The sequence below is a fragment of the Ranitomeya variabilis genome, chromosome 6 (assembly GCF_051348905.1).
Source record: "Ranitomeya variabilis isolate aRanVar5 chromosome 6, aRanVar5.hap1, whole genome shotgun sequence".
NCBI classification, from domain to species: domain Eukaryota; kingdom Metazoa; phylum Chordata; class Amphibia; order Anura; family Dendrobatidae; genus Ranitomeya; species Ranitomeya variabilis.
In genome coordinates this window covers 139,632,967-139,651,925 of record NC_135237.1, presented here as the reverse complement: position 1 = coordinate 139,651,925, position 18,959 = coordinate 139,632,967, and the positions used below count along the sequence as shown (strand labels likewise).

The 18,959-nt window shown below is 42.6% G+C and overlaps 1 protein-coding gene across 1 annotated transcript in view; it reads left to right on the top strand.

The window, feature by feature from the left end:
• The window catches only part of LOC143782014 (transmembrane channel-like protein 2), a 279,149-nt gene that overhangs the window by 42,100 nt on the left and 218,090 nt on the right, over positions 1-18,959 (top strand). The window contains exon 6 of the mRNA XM_077269057.1: positions 243-385. Coding sequence (XP_077125172.1) covers positions 243-385 — 143 coding nt within the window. The remainder of the gene's footprint in view (positions 1-242; positions 386-18,959) is intronic.

Sequence of the window (18,959 nt, the reverse complement as noted above, 5' to 3'; positions counted from 1 at the left end):
AGGTCGTATCGCTGGTCGTGATCGTTGGAAAGTTGCAGAGTGTGACAGTACCCTTACAGTAGCTAAAAATTATTGTTTGATGTTAATAGTATTACAAATTAGCTTTTTTTGTCTCTGTCAGATACAGCATAAAATTAAATCTTAAAAAATGTTAAGTACTATTGTAAATAATACATAAAAGTTTCTCTGAAACAATATCAGGAGTGTTGTGTAGTATTAGCTCTTCACATTTTATGTTACAGGGATATGCCAAATATTCTGTTTTGTTCTATGGTTTCTACAACAACCAACGCACAATCGGGTGGCTAAAGTTCAGACTCCCGCTTTCCTATTTCATGGTTGGGGTTGGTGTCTTTGGATACAGCCTGATGGTAGTTATCAGAACGTAAGTAGCATGACGTCACAGGAGCTTTATTTCATCTTTTGTGTATGTTTCTTGATATAATAATAATAATAATAATAATAATAATAATTGGTGTTTTTGGATACAGCCTGATGGTAGTTATCAGAACGTAAGTAGTATGACGTCACAGGAGCTTTATTTCATCTTTTTTGAATGTTTCTTGATATAATACATTCACACGATGTATTGCCCAAAGCAATCTACTATTACTCTTACAGTGTCAGGAGGCAGCATAGTTGCTCATGTTAAGCACCGTTATCTTGCAGAACTGAGGTCCTGGGATTAAATTTGACCTTGAATGTGTTGGTGCTTTCCACACAATAGAAATATAGAAAATACATTATTTTCCTGCTAAGCATTATGGAGATAATTAACCACTGAGACCTGAATCCAGCTGAGCATTTAAAGGGAACATGTCTCCCCCAAAATCGAAGGTGAGCTAAGTTCACCAGCATCGGGGCAGACAAAGTACGCCTGCGCCGGAGCCGGAGCCGCAGTGTGAATACAAGAAGAGGACGTCATTGTAAGAAGATGGGAGGACCCGGACCGTGTTCACTATATAGTAAAACTGACCTGGAAATATGCTTTGTGTAAAAAGAAAAAAAAGAGCATGAACCGCACATCCCAAAATCATACGTTGATCTAAAGCCGCTCGGCAAAAATTTATATACTGAACATGAGGTTTTCAGTTTAACATTCTGAACAGACTGTATGAAGCCCACTGCCACTTCACGGCAAACCTCGTAGTGGGTCCTAACACCCTAACGGAGCGGAGCCGTGCGGCGACCACCGCCGCAGCGGCCATGCACCAGTGGGGCGGACGGCCTGTTGCCCCACAGCACCCATGCTGCGAGACTGAGCCCCCATGACTCCAGACCGCGCCGCCCCACCAGCACAAAGCCACAGCAACAATGGCCGCCACACAGCACCAGCACCAAAATGAAAGGAGCATTTAAACTCACCTTCCTCCAGCTCTTCAGTGAGAGCCAAAATGGGCTAGACCCCTTACTTTGCAGTCTCCTGCTAGTTAAAATCACCTGTGCCAAATGGGAGGAGTGCTGGTCCAAAAAAAGAGACAAGTACATGCTTTGTGGAAAAAAAAAAAAAAAGAGCATGAACCGCACATCCCAAAATCATACGTTGATCTAAAGCCGCTCGGCAAAAATTTTTTCTTTTTTTTTCTTTTTGACCTGGAAATATGATTCCCCAAGGCAGTATGAGCACCCAGATATCAAATATTTAGGTTTTTTGTTTTTATTATTTAAGTGGTGAATAAATTGCAGAAATCTGTAAGAAAAAAAAATCTATCTTTTGTCAACATTTTCTAAGACCTATATCATTTTAATTTTTCGGGATATGGGGCTTTTTGAGGGCTTATTTTTTGTGCCCTGAGCTGACATTTTTATTAATACCCTTTTGGGGTAGATAAGACATTTTGATCGCCTCTAATTTAATTTTATTGCAATATTGAAGAGACAAAAAAACTGTTATTCTGATGTCTTGATTTTTTTTCTCATTACACCATTTACCGATTGGATAAATTTATTGCATATTTTGATAGATCAGACATTTCTGAACGCAGCGATACCAAATATATGCATTTTAAAAATATATATTTTAAAAGGGGGTGATTTGAACTTTTGTGGGGGGGGTTTCATATTTTTTTATTGTTTTTTTTTTTACTTTACACTGAATTTAATGGTCCACTTAGGAGACTTGAATCTCAGATCATCCGATCGCTTGTGCTATATATAGCAGTGCATCAGCACAGCTATGTATAGCTAAAATCACGATCTATGAATGCCAGCCATGGGTCGGAACTCACAGAAGGATTGTAATGACAGGCACGGGGGTTATCAGCAGGCCCCCGGCTGTCATGACAACCCATTCCCACCGTGATCACATAACAGAAGGTCCAATGGGTGGGATAAATGATGTGCTGGTGGCCGGTGTGTGTTGAATCCCACTGTCAATGATTGGTTAACAGCTAAAGGAGGAACTCCGCTCCACTTGGGGCTCTTAAAGGCACATGATAGTAGAAAAACTGTAGGGGAACAGAAGCACAAAACACCATCGGGATTAAATGAGTCATATTATGTGCGGGCAAAGACGTGGGCTCGATGTGCCATCCCACATCAAAAGGGACACAACGTTTGATGTAAATATACGTCAAAGGTCATGAAGGGCTTAATATTTCATCATAGTTGATGTTTTTACAGTATGTGTCTGTAAAAGAAGCTGCGTGCTGCTTTGAAAGTGGAAGTTATCCCCCTTACCTCTAGGGTATGGAGGTGGGGGGGCATTCATTTTTAGGTGGTTATAAGTTTATGACATTTTTATAGTTTTATGTTGAGTTCAGTAAAATGTATGTGCTGTCAAATTGGGGATGAGACAGGCACCGTGTTTTCATCTGCATCGTCTGTTCATTTGCATCATGGATGTGTGCAGTGGCAGCCTGCTATTACATTCAAAGTTCTCTTCAGAATAGTGAACCAGAAAAGAGCATGCTTTGCTTTTTTTCCAAACAGACCAAAGTATTTACAAATAGGCTAACATTGCTCACTGCGATGTGCTTTCTGTTGCACACATAGACAGCACTCTGACAAAAACGCCGCCATTAGAGCAAAAATTGAGTAAATCAAAGTCAAGTAGAGACAATGAACAAATCAGTTCGATGCAATTCAAATTTGTCTTGAATTTTAGGAAATTTGCTGGACCTAGCCATGACTGCAGCTATTCTACACAATGCAGAAGAATACATCAGCCAGAAAGGGCACATGAGTAGGCAGACTTTCAAACAAAGCCTTGTAGCTGTCACATCATATAGCACAGCCTAACATAGTCTGTATAAAAGCAGAGGCAAGGGATGCGGTGCAGCAACCATTTCGGGGGAGGGGGGGAAATATGTTTTACTGAGAGGATGTCACAGCACACAGCTTATCAATAGAAATAGGAAGAAAATGACAAAAACCTCTGAATAAACTGTACAGATAGTGTGTGAAAAAACAGCAGGGAAGATTGGTTGCCCTCTGTTTACCCATTGCCATATAGAGTTGTGTGAAAAAATGTTTGAACCTTCCTGATTACCTATTCTTTGGCATGTTTGTCACACTTAAATGTTTCAGATCACCCAAAAAAATTAAATATTAGACAAAGATAACACAAGTAAACACAAAATTACATTTTTAAATGAAGGTCTTTATTATTAAGGGTAAAAGAAATCGAAACCTACAGGGCCGTGTGTGAAAAAGTGATAGCCCCCCTTCCTCTTAAAACATAAATTAACTGTGGTTTATCACATCTTTGGGAAGCCAAGTTCAAAGTCTCCAGCCACTTGCAGGCCTGATTACTGCCACACCTGTTCTCAATAAGGAAATCACTTAAATAGGATCTGCCTGACAAAGTGAAGTAGACCAAAAGGTCCTCAAAAGCTAGACATCAAGCTGCTATCCAAAGAAATTCTGGAACAAATGGGAAGCAAAGTAATTGAGATCTATCAGTATGGAAAATGTTATAAAGCCATTTCTCATGCTTTGGGACTCCAGCAAACAACAGTGAGAGCCATTATCCACAAATGGCGAAAACAGGGAACAGTGGTGAACCTTCCCAAGAGTGGCCAGCTGACCAAAATTACCTCAAAAGCACAGCAATGACTCATCCAAGAGGTCACAAAAAACCCACAACAGCATCCAAAGAACTGCAGACCTCACTTGCCTCAGTTTAGGTCAGTGTTCATGATTCCACCATAAGAAAGAGATTGGACAAAAATGACGTGTATGGCAGAGTTCCAAGATGAAAACCCCTTCTGTGCAATATGAACATAAAGGCTTGTCTCAGTTTAGCCAGAAAACATCTAGAAGATCTCCAAGACTTTTGGGAGAATACTCTGTGGACTGACGAGACAAAAGTTGAACTTTTTGGAAGGTGTATGTCCCAATATATCTGGCATAGACGTAACACAGCATTTCAGAAAAGTAACATCATATGAACAGCAAAAAATATGGTGGTGGTAGAGTTACAGTTTGGGGCTGTTTTGAACCTTCAGGACCTGGAAGATTTGCTGTGGTAAATGGAGCCGTGAATTCTGCTGACTACCAAAAAATCCTGAAGAAGAATGTCCAGCCATCTGTTTGTGACCTCAAGCTGAAGTGTACTTGGGTTATGCAGCAGGACAATGATCCAAAACACACCAGCAAGTCTGAATGACTTAAGAAAACAAAATTAAAACTTTGGAATGGCCTGGTCAAAATCCTGAGCTTAATCCAATTAAAATGCTGTGGCATGACCTTAAAAAGGTGGTTTGTGCTCTGAAATCCTCCAATGTTGCTGAATTACAACAATGATGAGTGGACCAAAATTCCTCAAGAGTGTTGTAAAAGACTCATTGCTAGTTATCGCAAATGCTTCATTGCAGTTGTTGCTACTAAGAGTGGCCCAACCAGTTATTAGGTTTAGGAGCAATCACTTTTTTGGTCTCTTGACAAGTCTAGCTCTGCTACATCTAAATGCCATGCTAAATGTTGGCATGATGCAAACATTCAGCCTGACATCCAGCAGAGACACTGAACTGCACGTGATAGCACAAGCTCAGTGTCTCACGGTGACGTGAATAAGAGGAGCGGAGTTCATAGCCAATGAACTCCATTCACCTCATTGATGTCACCGCTAGCGGCATGACAAATTTCTATCTAAAGTTTCACCTTTTTGTGGTCCTTAAAAAGCAGATCGCATACATACACAAAAAATGGACTTGTGATGGGGCCTTATATAGCATCATCTTATTCCACAACACTTTACTGATACAGTCCCAGGAGACTTGAGACTGCTATGCCTTTCTTTTCAGGGCAATTGGAATACACCAAAATCTAACTTTTTAAAGAATTTACAGAAACTGGTGAATTCAAATTTCTAAAGATTTGTTCATCTCTAATTAGGGGGCATTTGTATGGGTGTCTTTCTCTACAACTTTGAATGATTAACTGCAATATGGGACAGGAGTAAATGTTATTTTGTTTTACGCTTATATCTTGTGTCATCGACCAATTATCTAGCTATGAACCAAAGAACTATAATTAGAAAAGCAGCATTTCCTTCTCTAACATTCTCATATTGTTCCCCAAAGCTCTTATTTATAGTGACACCACAGCCAGTGTAAATGCCATATTAATTATTTATAACCGCACATAATTATATTTTCTAGCTGCTATGTAATTGTTTTCTGTTATCCTAACTTATCAGCTTTTAGCTTAAGTAAAAGGGCAAATGTGTTCTTTTAGGAAATATCAGTAATGGCCAGCTATTACGTATTTTTTTATTCAAATTTGCATCAGAACGTCTATTATGTGATGTACATATAACCTGAATAAAATGACTTTAGTGAAGAACACAATAGACTCCTAAAAGACTTTCATTGACATCTAATCTCCATTTAAAGGTGATGTATAGTGATGAGCGAATATTCTCGTTACTCGAGATTTCCCGAGCACGCTCGGGTGACCTCTGAGTATTTTTTAGTGCTCGGAGATTTAGTTTTCATTGCCGCAGCTGAATGATTTACATCTGTTAGCCAGCATAGTACATGTTGGGATTGCCTGGTTGCTAGGGAATCCCCACATGTAATCAAGCTGGCTAATAGCTGTAAATCATTCAGCTACGGCAATGAAAACTAAATCTCCGAGCACTAAAAAGTACTCGGAAGACACCCGAGCGTGCTCGGGAAATCTCGAGTAATTCGTAATTCGTTCATCACTAGTGATGTATCGTTTGAAAATGGAAGACTCTTTAAAACAAGTTTGAATGTTAAACATACAGTCAGGAAAATAAGTATTTTATACACTGCCGATTTTGCAATTTTTCCCACCTACAAAGAATGGAGAAGTCTGTAATTTTACACTTCAACTGTGAGAGACAGAATCTTAAAAAAATCCAGAAAAATCACATTGAAAGATTTAGACATCATTAATTTGCATTTTATTGCATGAAATAAGTATTTGATATAATAGAAAATTAACTTAATGTTTGGTGCATAAACCCTTGTTTGCAATTACAGAGGTCAGATGTTTCCTGTAGTTCTTGACCAAATTTGCACATACTGCAGCTGGAATTTTGGCCCACTCCTCCATATAGATTTTCTCCAGATCTTTTAGGTTTTGGGGCTGTGGCTGGCCAATATTGAGTTTGATTTTCTATTGGGTTCAGGTCGGGAGACTGGTTAGCCCACTCCAGGACCTTAAAATGCTTCTTATGGAGACTGTTATGACCTGGTGGTTAGGAGCACCCGAAGTGACCTGATGGTTAAAATAGAAAACCTGGGACAAGCTCTGAGGAAGTGGTAACTCTACTGACCGCAATCCCTAATCCTATCACACACACTAGAAATAGCCGTGGAGCATACCTAACTCTCCCTAGACGCCTCTTGTCAGCCTAAGAGCTAACTACCCCTAAAGATAGAAATAGTAGCCTACCTTGCCTCAGAGAAATTCCTCAAAGTAAAGGTAGCCCCCCACAAATATTAACTGTGAGTTAAGAGGGAAGTGACAAACACAGGAATGAAACAGATTTTAGCAAAGGAGGCCGAATCTTCTCTAGAAAGACAGAGGATAGGAAAGGGAACTATGTGGTCAGTATAAAAAACTACAAAAACCACGCAGAGTGTGCAAAAAGACCTCCACACCGACTCACGGTGTGGAGGTGCAGCTCTGCACCCCCAGAGCTTCCAGCTAGCAAGGAAATATCATAATAGCAGGCTGGACTGAAACATAGCATGTACTGAAAAATATATTCAAAACCAATAAACAGCAAATGACTAGAAAGGACTTAGCTTCTGCTGGAGTAGTCAGGTCATCTGAGAATTCCAAGAGAGATCTGAACCAGTACTGAGACATTGACAGCTGGCATGAACTAACGACCTGGGCAGAGTTAAATAGGGAAGCGAGCAGAAGCCATAAACGAGAGCAGCTGAGAAAGCCAACCTCAAAGATCAGCAGTTCCACTCAAAGCCACCAGAGGGTGTCCAAGGACAGAACTCACCAAAGTACCATTCACGACCACAGGAGGGAGCCCGAGAACGGAATTCACAACATTCCCCCCCCCTTGAGGAGGGGTCACCGAACCCTCACCAGAGCCCCCAGGCCGGTCAGGATGAGCCAAATGAAAGGCACGAACCAAATCGGCAGCATGGACATCGGAGGCAAAAACCCAGGAATTATCCTCCTGACCATAGCCCTTCCATTTAACCAGGTACTGAAGCTTCCGTCTCGAAATACGAGAATCCAAAATCTTCTCCACCACATACTCCAACTCCCCCTCAACCAACACCAGAGCAGGAGGATCAACGGAAGGAACCATAGGCGCCACATATCTCCGCAACAACGACCTATGGAACACATAAGGATGGCAAAAGAAGTTGGAAGGGCAAAACGAAACGACACAGGATTGATAATTTCAGAAATCTTATAAGGACCAATGAAACGAGGCTTGAACTTAGGAGAAGAAACCTTCATAGGAACATAACGAGAAGACAACCAAACCAAATCCCCAACACGAAGTCGGGGACCAACACAGCGACGGCGGTTAGCAAAACGTTGCGCCTTCTCCTGAGACAACGTCAAATTGTCCACCACGTGAGTCCAAATTTGTTGCTACCTGTCCACCACAGAATCCACACCAGGACAACCAGAAGACTCAACCTGCCCCGAAGAAAAACGAGGATGAAAACCAGAATTACAAAAAAAAGGCGAAACCAAAGTAGCAGAACTAGCCCGATTATTAAGGGCGAACTCGGCCAATGGCAAGAAGGTCACCCAATCATCCTGATCAGCAGAAACAAAACATCTCAGATAGGTTTCCAAGGTCTGATTGGTTCGTTCGGTTTGGCCATTTGTCTGAGGATGGAACGCTGAAGAAAAAGACAAATCAATGCCCATCTTAGCACTAGAGGACCGCCAAAACCTAGAAACAAATTGGGAACCTCTGTCCGACACAATGTTCTCCGGAATGCCATGCAAACGAACCACATGCTGAAAAAATAATGGAACCAAATCAGAGGAGGAAGGCAATTTAGGCAAGGGTACCAAATGGACCATCTTAGAAAACCGATCACAAACCAACCAGATGACAGACATCCTTTGAGAGACAGAAAGATCAGAAATAAAATCCATGGAAACATGTGTCCAGGGCCTATTCGGGACAGGCAAAGGCAAAAGCAACCCACTGGCACGAGAACAGCAAGGTTTGGCCCGAGCACGTCCCACAGGACTGCACAAAAGAACGCACATCCCGTGACAAGGAAGGCCACCAAAAGGACCTGGCAACCAAATCTCTGGTACCAAAAATCCCAGGATGACCAGCCAACACTGAACAATGAACCTCAGAAATAACCCTACTAGTCCATCTATCAGGGACAAACAGTTTCTCCACTGGGCAGCGGTCAGGTCTATCAGCCTGAAACTCCTGCAGCACCCGCCGCAAATCAGGGGAGATGGCAGACAGAATCACCCCCTCTTTAAGAATACCAGCCGGCTCAGGAACTCCCAGAGAATCAGGCAAAAAACTCCTAGAAAGGGCATCAGCCTTCACATTCCTAGATCCCGGAAGGTATGAGACCACAAAATCGAAACGGGAGAAAAACAGTGACCATCGAGCCTGTCTAGGGTTCAACCGCTTGGCGGACTCGAGGTAAGTCAGATTCTTGTGATCAGTCAGGACCACCACGCGATGTTTGGCTCCCTCAAGCCAATGTCGCCACTCCTCAAATGCCCACTTCATAGCCAACAACTCCCGATTGCTGACATCATAATTACGCTCGGCAGGCGAAAACTTTCTAGAAAAGAAAGCACACGGCTTCATCAAGGAGCCATCAGAGCTTCTCTGAGACAAAACAGCCCCTGCCCCAATCTCAGAAGCATCAACCTCGACCTGAAAAGGGAGCAAAACATCTGGCTGACGCAACACAGGGGCCGAAGTAAAACGACGTTTAAGCTCCTGAAAGGCCTCAACGGCCACAGGGGACCAATTCACCACATCAGTGCCTTTCTTCGTCAAATCAGTCAAAGGTTTAACCACACTAGAAAAATTAGCGATGAAGCGACGTTAAAAATTAGCAAAGCCCAGGAACTTCTGAAGACTCTTCACAGATGTAGGTTGGGTCCAATCATAAATGGCCTGAACTTTGACATGATCCATCTCAATAGTAGAAGGGGAAAAAATGAAGCCCAAAAAGGAAACCTTCTGAACTCCAAAGAGGCATTTAGAGCCCTTCACAAACAACGCATTAGCACGAAGGACCTGGAACACCATCCTGACCTGCCTTACATGAGACTCCCAATCATCCGAAAAGACCAAAATATCATCCAAATATACGATCATGAACCTATCCAGATACTTCCGGAAGATGTCGTGCATAAAGGACTGAAACACAGATGGAGCATTAGAAAGCCCGAATGGCATCACCAGGTACTCAAAATGGCCCTCAGGCGTATTAAATGCTGTTTTCCATTCATCGCCCTGTTTAATACGCACAAGATTATACGCCCCTCGAAGGTCAATCTTGGTAAACCAACTAGCCCCCTTAATCCGAGCAAACAAATCAGACAGCAGAGGCAAAGGGTACTGAAATTTGACCGTGATTTTATTGAGAAGGCGGTAATCTATACAGGGTCTCAGAGAGCCATCCTTCTTGGCCACAAAAAAGAACCCTGCTCCCAACAGCGACGAAGACGGGCGAATATGCCCTTTCTCCAAGGACTCCTTTACATAACTCCGCATAGCGGCATGTTCTGGCACAGATAAATTGAACAGTCGGCCCTTAGGGAACTTACTACCAAGAATCAAATTAATAGCGCAATCACAGTCCCTATGAGGAGGTAGGGCACTGGACTTGGGCTCATCAAATACATCCTGGTAATCCGACAAAAACTCAGGGACTTCAGAAGGAGTGGAAGAAGAAATTGACATCAAAGGAACATCACCATGTATCCCTTGACAACCCCAACTAGACACAGACATTGATTTCCAATCCAGTACTGGAGTATGAACCTGTAATCATGGCAAACCCAACACGACAACATCATGCAAATTATGCAACACCAAAAAGCGGATATTTTCCTGATGTGCGGGAGCCATGTACATGGTCAGCTGAGTCCAGTACTGAGGTTTATTCTTGGCCAATGGTGTAGCATCAATCCCCCTTAAGGGAATAGGACACTGCAAAGGCTCCAAGGAAAAACCACAGCGCCTGGCAAACTCCAAGTCCATCAAGTTCAGGGCAGCGCCCGAATCCACAAATGCCATAACAGAGTAGGACGACAATGAGCAAATCAGAGTAACAGATAAAAGAAATTTAGGCTGCACAGTACTAATGGTGACAGACCTAGCGAACCTCTTAGTGCGCTTAGGACAATCAGAGATAGCATGAGAGGAGTCACCACAGTAAAAACACAGCCCATTCTGATGTCTGTGTTCTTGCCGTTCAGCTCTGGTCAAAGTCCTATCACATTGCATAGGCTCAGGCCTCCGCTCAGAGGACACTGCCAAATGGTGCACAACTTTGCGCTCGCGCAAACGCCGATCAATCTGAATGGCCAAAGACATTGACTCATTCAGACCAGCAGGCGTGGGGAACCCCACCATAACATCCTTAAGTGCTTCAGAAAGACCCTTTCTGAAAATTGCTGCCTGGGCACACTCATTCCATTGAGTAAGCACAGACCACTTTCTAAACTTCTGGCAATATACTTCTGCCTCATCCTGACCCTGACATAGAGTCAGCAAGATCTTTTCTGCCTGATCCACAGAATTAGGTTCGTCATAAAGCAATCCAAGCGCTAGAAAAAATGCATCCACATTAAGCAATGCAGGATTTCCTGGCTCAAGGGAGAATGCCCAGTCTTGCGGGTCACCACGCAACAAAGAAATAATAATCTTTACTTGCTGAATGGGATCACCAGAGGAGCGGGGTTTCAGAGCAAGAAACAGCCTGCAATTATTTTTGAAATTCAAAAACTTAGATCTATCCCCAGAAAACAAATCAGGAATTGGAATTCTAGGCTCTAATATCGGATTCTGAACTACATAATCTTGAATACTCTGTACCCTAGCAGTGAGTTGATCCACACAAGAGGACAAACCTTGAATATCCATATCTACACCTGAGTCCTGAACCACCCAGAGGTTAAGGGGAAAAGAAAGACAAAACAAGCTGCAAAGAAAAAAAAATTGACTCTGAACTTCTCTTATCCCTCTTTTGAGATGCATTAACGCTTTGCTGGCCAGCTGTACTGTTATGACCTGGTGGTTAGGAGCACCCAAAGTGACCTGATGGTTAAAATAGAAAACTTGGGACAAGCTCTGAGGAAGTGGTAACTCTACTGACCGCAATCCCTAATCCTATCACACACACTAGAAATAGCCGTGGAGCGTACCTAACTCTCTCTAGACGCCTCTTCACAGCCTAAGAGCTAACTACCCCTAAAGATAGAAATAGTAGCCTACCTTGCCTCAGAGAAATTCCCCAAAGTAAAGGTAGCCCCCCACAAATATTAACTGTGAGTTAAAAGGGAAGTGACAAACACAGGAATGAAACAGATTTTAGCAAAGGAGGCCGAATCTTCTCTAGAAAGACAGAGGATAGGAAAGGGAACTATGCGGTCAGTATAAAAAACTACAAAAACCACGCAGAGTGTGCAAAAAAACCTCCACACCGACTCACGGTGTGGAGGTGCAGCTCTGCACCCCCAGAGCTTCCAGCTAGCAAGGAAATATCATAATAGCAGGCTGGACTGAAACATAGCATGTACTGAAAAATATATTCAAAACCAATAAACAGCAAATGACTAGAAAGGACTTAGCTTCTGCTGGAGTAGTCAGGTCATCTGAGAATTCCAAGAGAGATCTGAACCAGTACTGAGACATTGACAGCTGGCATGAACTAACGACCTGGGCAGAGTTAAATAGGGAAGCGAGCAGAAGCAATAAACGAGGGCAGCTGAGAAAGCCAACCTCAAAGATCAGCAGTTCCACTCAAAGCCACCATAGGGTGTCCAAGGACAGAACTCACCAAAGTACCATTCACGACCACAGGAGGGAGCCCGAGAACGGAATTCACAACAGGAAACACTCCTTAGTTGCCCTAGCTGTGTGTTTTGGGTTATTGTCATGCTGTAAGTTCCATACACGACCCATCTTCAATGCTCTTACTGTGGGAAGGAGGTTGTTGGCCAAAATCTTGGAATACATGACCCCATCTATCCTCCCTTCAATGCGGTGTAGTTGTCCTGTCCCCTTTGCAGAAAAGTATCCCCAAAGTAAGACGTTTCCCCCACCATGCTTCATGGTTGGGAAGGTGTTCTTGGGGTTGTACTCATTCCTTCAAACACAGCGAGTGGAGATGATAGCATAAAGTTCTATTTTGGTCTCATCTGACCACATGACTTTCTCCCATACCTTCTCTGTATCATCCAGATGGTCATTGTCAAATTTCAAACATGGCTGGACATGTGTTGGAGTGAGTAAGGGGACCTTGCGTGCCCTGAAAGATTTTAATCCTTGACAGTGTAGTGTGTTACTAATGGTAATGTTTGAGACTGTGGTCCCAGCTCTATTCAGGTCATTGACCAGGTCCGCCCATGTAGTTCGGGGCTGACTTCTGACCTTTCTTAGAAGGTCCTTACCCCATGAGGTGAGAGCTTGCACCCCAGACCGAGGAAAATTGACAGTCATCTTGTGTTTTTTAAATTTTCTAGTAATTGTGCCAACAGTTGTTGCCTTCTCACCAAGCTACTTTGCTACTTCCTGTAGCTCGTCCCAGCCTTGTGCAGGTCTAATTTTTGTCCCTGGTTTCCTTCGACAGCTCTTTGTCTTGGCTATAGTGGAGAGGTTGGAGTGTGATTGATAGAGCGTGTGGACAGGTGTCTTTTATACAGGTAATGAGTTCAAACTGGTGCAATTAATACAGGTAATGAGTGCAGAGTAGGATGGCTTCATAAAGAAAAACTATCAGGTCTGTGAGAGACAGAATTCTTCCTGATTGATAGGTGGCTAAATACTTATTGTATACAATAAAATGCAATTTAATTATTTAAAAATCTTACAATGTGATTTTCTGGTTTTTATTCTTAGATTCTGTCTCTCAGAGTTGAAGTGTACCGTCAATAAAAATTACAGACCTCTCCATTCTTTGTAGGTGGGAAATCTTGCAAAATCGACAGTGTATCAAATACTTATTTTCCCCACTGTATATAAAAAATTCTGTTCATTTTTTTTAATTTTTGTTAATATTTATATTAAAAAAACAACCACACAGAAAACTTGCTATTTTTACACTCTCAACAGAGGTTTTGCTAGGGTCCTAAAAGATCAGGGTCCCAAGCCCAAAGTGCAAGTCTCCCCACGCAACCCTCCCCCTGCCATTTAAAAAAGGATCTATGCATATATAATTACAATATACTAATGTTGCTAACCTAAAATACACTATACAAACACAAATATTATCAAAATGACTACTATAAAAGGACAAAATAATACTGCTGCAAGATGTCCACTAATGTTAGCACTTCATATTGAGTATGTGTTAAAATATGACTGTTACTTCTACATAACAAAACACGCTGTATGAAAGCCAATGATTAGAGATGGGCGAACCCGAACAGTAAAGTTCGGCGTATGCTCCAAATACCTACTGTTCGGGCATGGACACCGAACATGGACTTCACCAGGAAGTTTGTGTTACTGTTCGGGTTCGGCTGCTCGAACACCAGGTGTTTGTCGCCCTGTCATGTGCATGACAGCACGTCAAACACCGCTCCTGATTGGTGCTGAAATCATCCCAGCCGGTCAAAGCCACGGTTCCCACGCTGTCAAAAGACAGCGTGAGCACTCAGCTGTGATCGGAGGTAAAAGTTTACCTCCGGTCACTGGTGTCAGCTGATGGGACAACTGCTCTCATCATCCGACACCCGCTGCCGTTAATAACAGCGAGAGCAGGAGCAGCTGATGAGAGTATTTATTAGCCGGCTCCTGAGCTGTAAATAAATAATTAAAAAAAAACAACTGCATGGGTTCCCCTGTATTTTTTTTAACCAGCCAGGTAAAATTCACAGCTGGGGGCTGCAGCCCTCAGCTGTCAGGTTCAGCAAGGCTAGCTATCAAGAATAGAGAGGTCCCCACGCCGTATTTTTAAATTATTTAAATAAATTATTTAAATATACGGCATTGGGTTCCCCCATTTTTGACAACCAGCCTTGTTAAAGCAGACAGCTGGGGGCTGGTATTCTCAGGCTGGTAAGGGGCCATGGATATTGGCCCCTCAGCCTAAAAATAGCAGCCCGCAGCTGCCCAGAAAAGGCACATCTATTAGATGCGCCAATTCCGGCACTTTGTCCTGCTCTTCCCTGTAGCGGTGGCAAGTGGGGTTAATATTTGTGAGGTTGATGTCACCTTTGTATTGTGAGGTGACATCAAGCCCACGTCTTAATGATGGAGACACCTATCCATTACTAATCCTACAGTTGTATTGTAAATAAAGACACAGCCAGAATAAAGTCCTCTATTAGAAATTAAACAAAACACAGTTTTCCTTTTTTATTTAAAAAAAACAAACACAGTTATCCTCACCAAACGTTTTTTCCTCTGAAGCTCTCCTTCCCCTGTAATAAAACAAAAAAAATAACAATATCCCTCACCTCTCTGTTGTTATGTCCCACGCCGTAATCCATGTCTGGGGGAAAACCGTTTTCAATCTGGACAGTGCCAAAATGTGACCGTCCAGGCTGAGAACCACTGGTGACTGAACGGCTGTGAGAGCAGCATCAGTGACTGGCGTTGACATCATCAAGGTTACCTCTGGTCACTGAGGCTCCATTCCCAGCCGGCCTGAACTGCAGTGACCTTGGTTACATCCCCGCTAGCACATGAGAGTTTTTCTCACGGTGCCAACAGGGATGTCAACAAAGATGGTGCCATCCAGGTGACCAAATATCTAACACTTAGTAAGTTACATTCAACTTTGGTCTTATCTCTTATTCCCTGCACTTTTCGCTCGGTCATTTCTATATGACTCATATACACTGACACCTACTGGTGTATTTCTGCACTTGCACTTTTTATATATATATAACTTTTTACTAGTAATACACAATTAAAGCGGTCGATTAGGGACGCGAAACGCGCGTCGGGGGGCTTCTATCTTCACACTCGCCCTAGGACCCTCCAACCTCTGTCAGCGGTAAGTGTCTGCCAACCCCCTATGAAGTGATTATTTCCCCACTGCGGCGTTAGATAGGGTCTTCACCTGGCAGCACACCTATTGTCTTGTGCCCTTGCACTATGCACATGCACTTTACATATGGATTGATAGGCTTCAAGTGACCTGGGTTGTTGGAGGGCTATGGTTACCCCTATGTGCTGTCTCTGCACATGTACCATCTTATTTTATTCATGTAAAATGTCCAGTCTATGTTATGTGTATCTTTAATAAATTTGAACTTTTTCTACTTTATTCATACCTAGTTTAACTCTTATTTCTCCAGTTAAAGCATGTTGTTTTGAGTAGGTATATTTCTTTTTGCTATATGGGCTAATTATAGCCTTTGCTTCTGACTTAAATATGTCAGAGAGGTTTTTGTGGTTATTTATACACAATGTGGTAGCTAATATCTTTGCTGCAAAAGGTTGCAATTGTGGGTGTCCTTTTTGTACTGGATGTAGCGCTCCTTTGTTTTTAAATTGTAATATTTTATGTACTATTTACACTATTTGTGCATTGATTTTTCTGGTATAATCTACCTGTTTTATTAATAAACTTAATGTTATTTAATAATTTTGGACGTATGGTCGGTATTACAGGTCTTCCAGGTGGTTTGTGCAGATACCCAATATGTGGAGGAAAATAACTGTTTTAGTGCACGGCAGGGCTTAGAAGGGAAGGAGTGCCATTTGACTTACTGAATGCAAAATTTGCTGGAATAATTAGCGGATGCCATGTCGTGTTTGGAGATCCCCTGATGTGCCTAAACAGTGGAAACCCTCCACAATTGCCACCATTTTGGAAACTAGACCCCTTTGGGAACTTATCTAGATGTGTATTGAATACCTTGAACCTCCTGGTGCTTCACAGAAATGTATAATGTTAAGCTGTGAAAATTAAAAAAATCACATTTTTCTAGCAAAAATCTTTTTTTATCTCCAAATCTTGTATTTTCACAAGAGTAACAGGAGAAACTGGACCCCAAAATTTGCTGTGCAATTTCTCCTGAGTTTACTGATACCCCATATGTCATCGAAAACTACTTTTGAGGCACAGTGCAAAGCTCAAAAGAGAAGAAACGCCACATTATAGTGCAGATTTTGCTGCACTGGTTTGAGGGTGCCGTGTTACATTGGCAGAGCCCCTGAGGAGCCAACACAGCAGAACCCCCCCATAAGTGACCCTATTTTACAAACCAAACCTATAAATTAATTCCTCTAGGGGTGCAGCGATTGTATTGACACCTCAGATGTGTCAGACTTTTATACCATTGGGCAGTGAAGATAAAATAATTTACATTTTTACCACCAAAATTGTGTGTTACCCCAAGTTTTACATTTTCATACTGGGAATTGGCTAAAAATGGCTTCAAATTTGTCCCACAATTTCTACTGAATGAGGCAATACCCCATATGTGGCTGTACAGTACTACTTAGCCATACGGAGAGACTCAGGAGGGACGGATCGCTATTTGCCTCCTGGAATGCAGATTTTCCTAGAATAGTTTGCAGTGACCCCATTTTGAAAATTATAACCCTTTGGGAATTTATCTGCAGATTTAGTGACGATTTTCACTTCATGAGTGTTTTCTAGATACAAGCAGCAGTGGATGTTGCTGAGTGAAAATTGCAAACTGCTGTTGTAGTGACCAGTACATTATGCCCAGCTCATGCTTCTGGAAACACGCACCTGTTAATTAAGCGGGTTCTCATCACTACAGAAATGCCAAATATATGAACACTAAATGTAATTTAGGCACACTGGGGCTCAGAATGGAGAGGGGGGGCATTTGGATTTGTGAGCGGAGATTTTGCTGAATTTCTTTTCGGGGGCACAGAAGCCATTAAGCTTTTCCAGAGTCTTTGTGCTACCAGTAATGTGGAAGCCCCCTAAATTTCCATTAACAGATGACGGACCTGGGTTTGCTTTTTTTGTGGATTGAGCTGAAGCTTTTATTGGGTACATTTTACATAACATTTATGATCCTATTTATCCGGCACTCTACGCTGAGCACTTATACCGGGATTTCCATCTAAGTCTCCAAGTGACGTGACAGATGAAACCCCCAACAGCATTGTTTTTTGTCTCGTTGTTTTTTTTTATGGTGTTCACTGAAGGGATTAGCTAATGGGACAGTTTTATAGAGCGAGTTATTACGGACGTGCGATACCAAATATGTGTACTTTTATTGTTTATTTTTTAATTTACATAAATATATTTATTTATTAGAAAAATATTTCTTTTTTTTCTTTATTTGGGTATCTTAAAAAAATATTTTGACACTTTTTTTTACTTTTACATTGTCTCATCCTGGGATATCACTGTATAGCATGATATTGCTGTTCTGATGCTCTGCAATGCTTCTGCGCAGCAGAGTATTGGAGCAGCATCTTACAGGCAGCAAAGGAGGCATGTCAGGCATCTCAGCAGGCGCTCACAAGCCACCTTACTTGCAGGACCCCGAAGGACCCGCGGCCATCTTGCAGCCAAGGGTCTCCATGGAGACCATCAGAACAACGCGATTGCATTTCTTTGTCCTGGTGAAAGCGGGCAGGGAGCTCATTACTTGTATGATTCTTCGCAATGTCAATCTCAAAAGAAACACAGCTGACCGCACCACCGCTTGTGAGTGTAGCTGAGCCTGCCCACCTGCAATTGGAGTATAGCCGCTGGATCACGGGTGCTCTCGCCGAATATACATGCCGATGAATCCACAACTAAGAAAAGAAGAGGCAGTACTCACCGATCCTCCGAGACAGGTATCTTTATTTTCTCACAGTAAAATCTTCACGGCCGGGGGTACAGATGCACAGAGTGCGGCAAGCCTGATGACGGCCGTTTCACGCCTACCTGGCGCTTCTACGGGTCAGTGAGTGAGCGCTCCCCATGCCGGAGGAAGTAGATGTCCGGAGGCGAAACACCTCCCCTCACCAACTCCTCCCGTCCCACGGAACGCCCTACCCACAGCCAAAATACATAAAACCAAGTTAAAAACAACAATATACACAAATCGCTATATCAAACAAAACACTATACCATGATAACTCAGCTTATGTTACTAACCATTCTCCTAACTTAGATCGTCCTTTAACTAGCAGAACTTAAAGTAAATGGGCGGAGCTTACTGTTTTAGAGTCCCCCCCTATTAAATGTATCCAATAGGGAAAAAGCCGGATCCACTCTCCATTCAGTATCTTCCCATTATAGAGCGCATCCATTATCATTATGCAGCGCCCCAGAGTCCTGGTCGTTGCAGTACTGTGGCTCCGCCACTATGGGGAGCTATGGCGCGTCTGATGGCACTGAAGGAGTTCA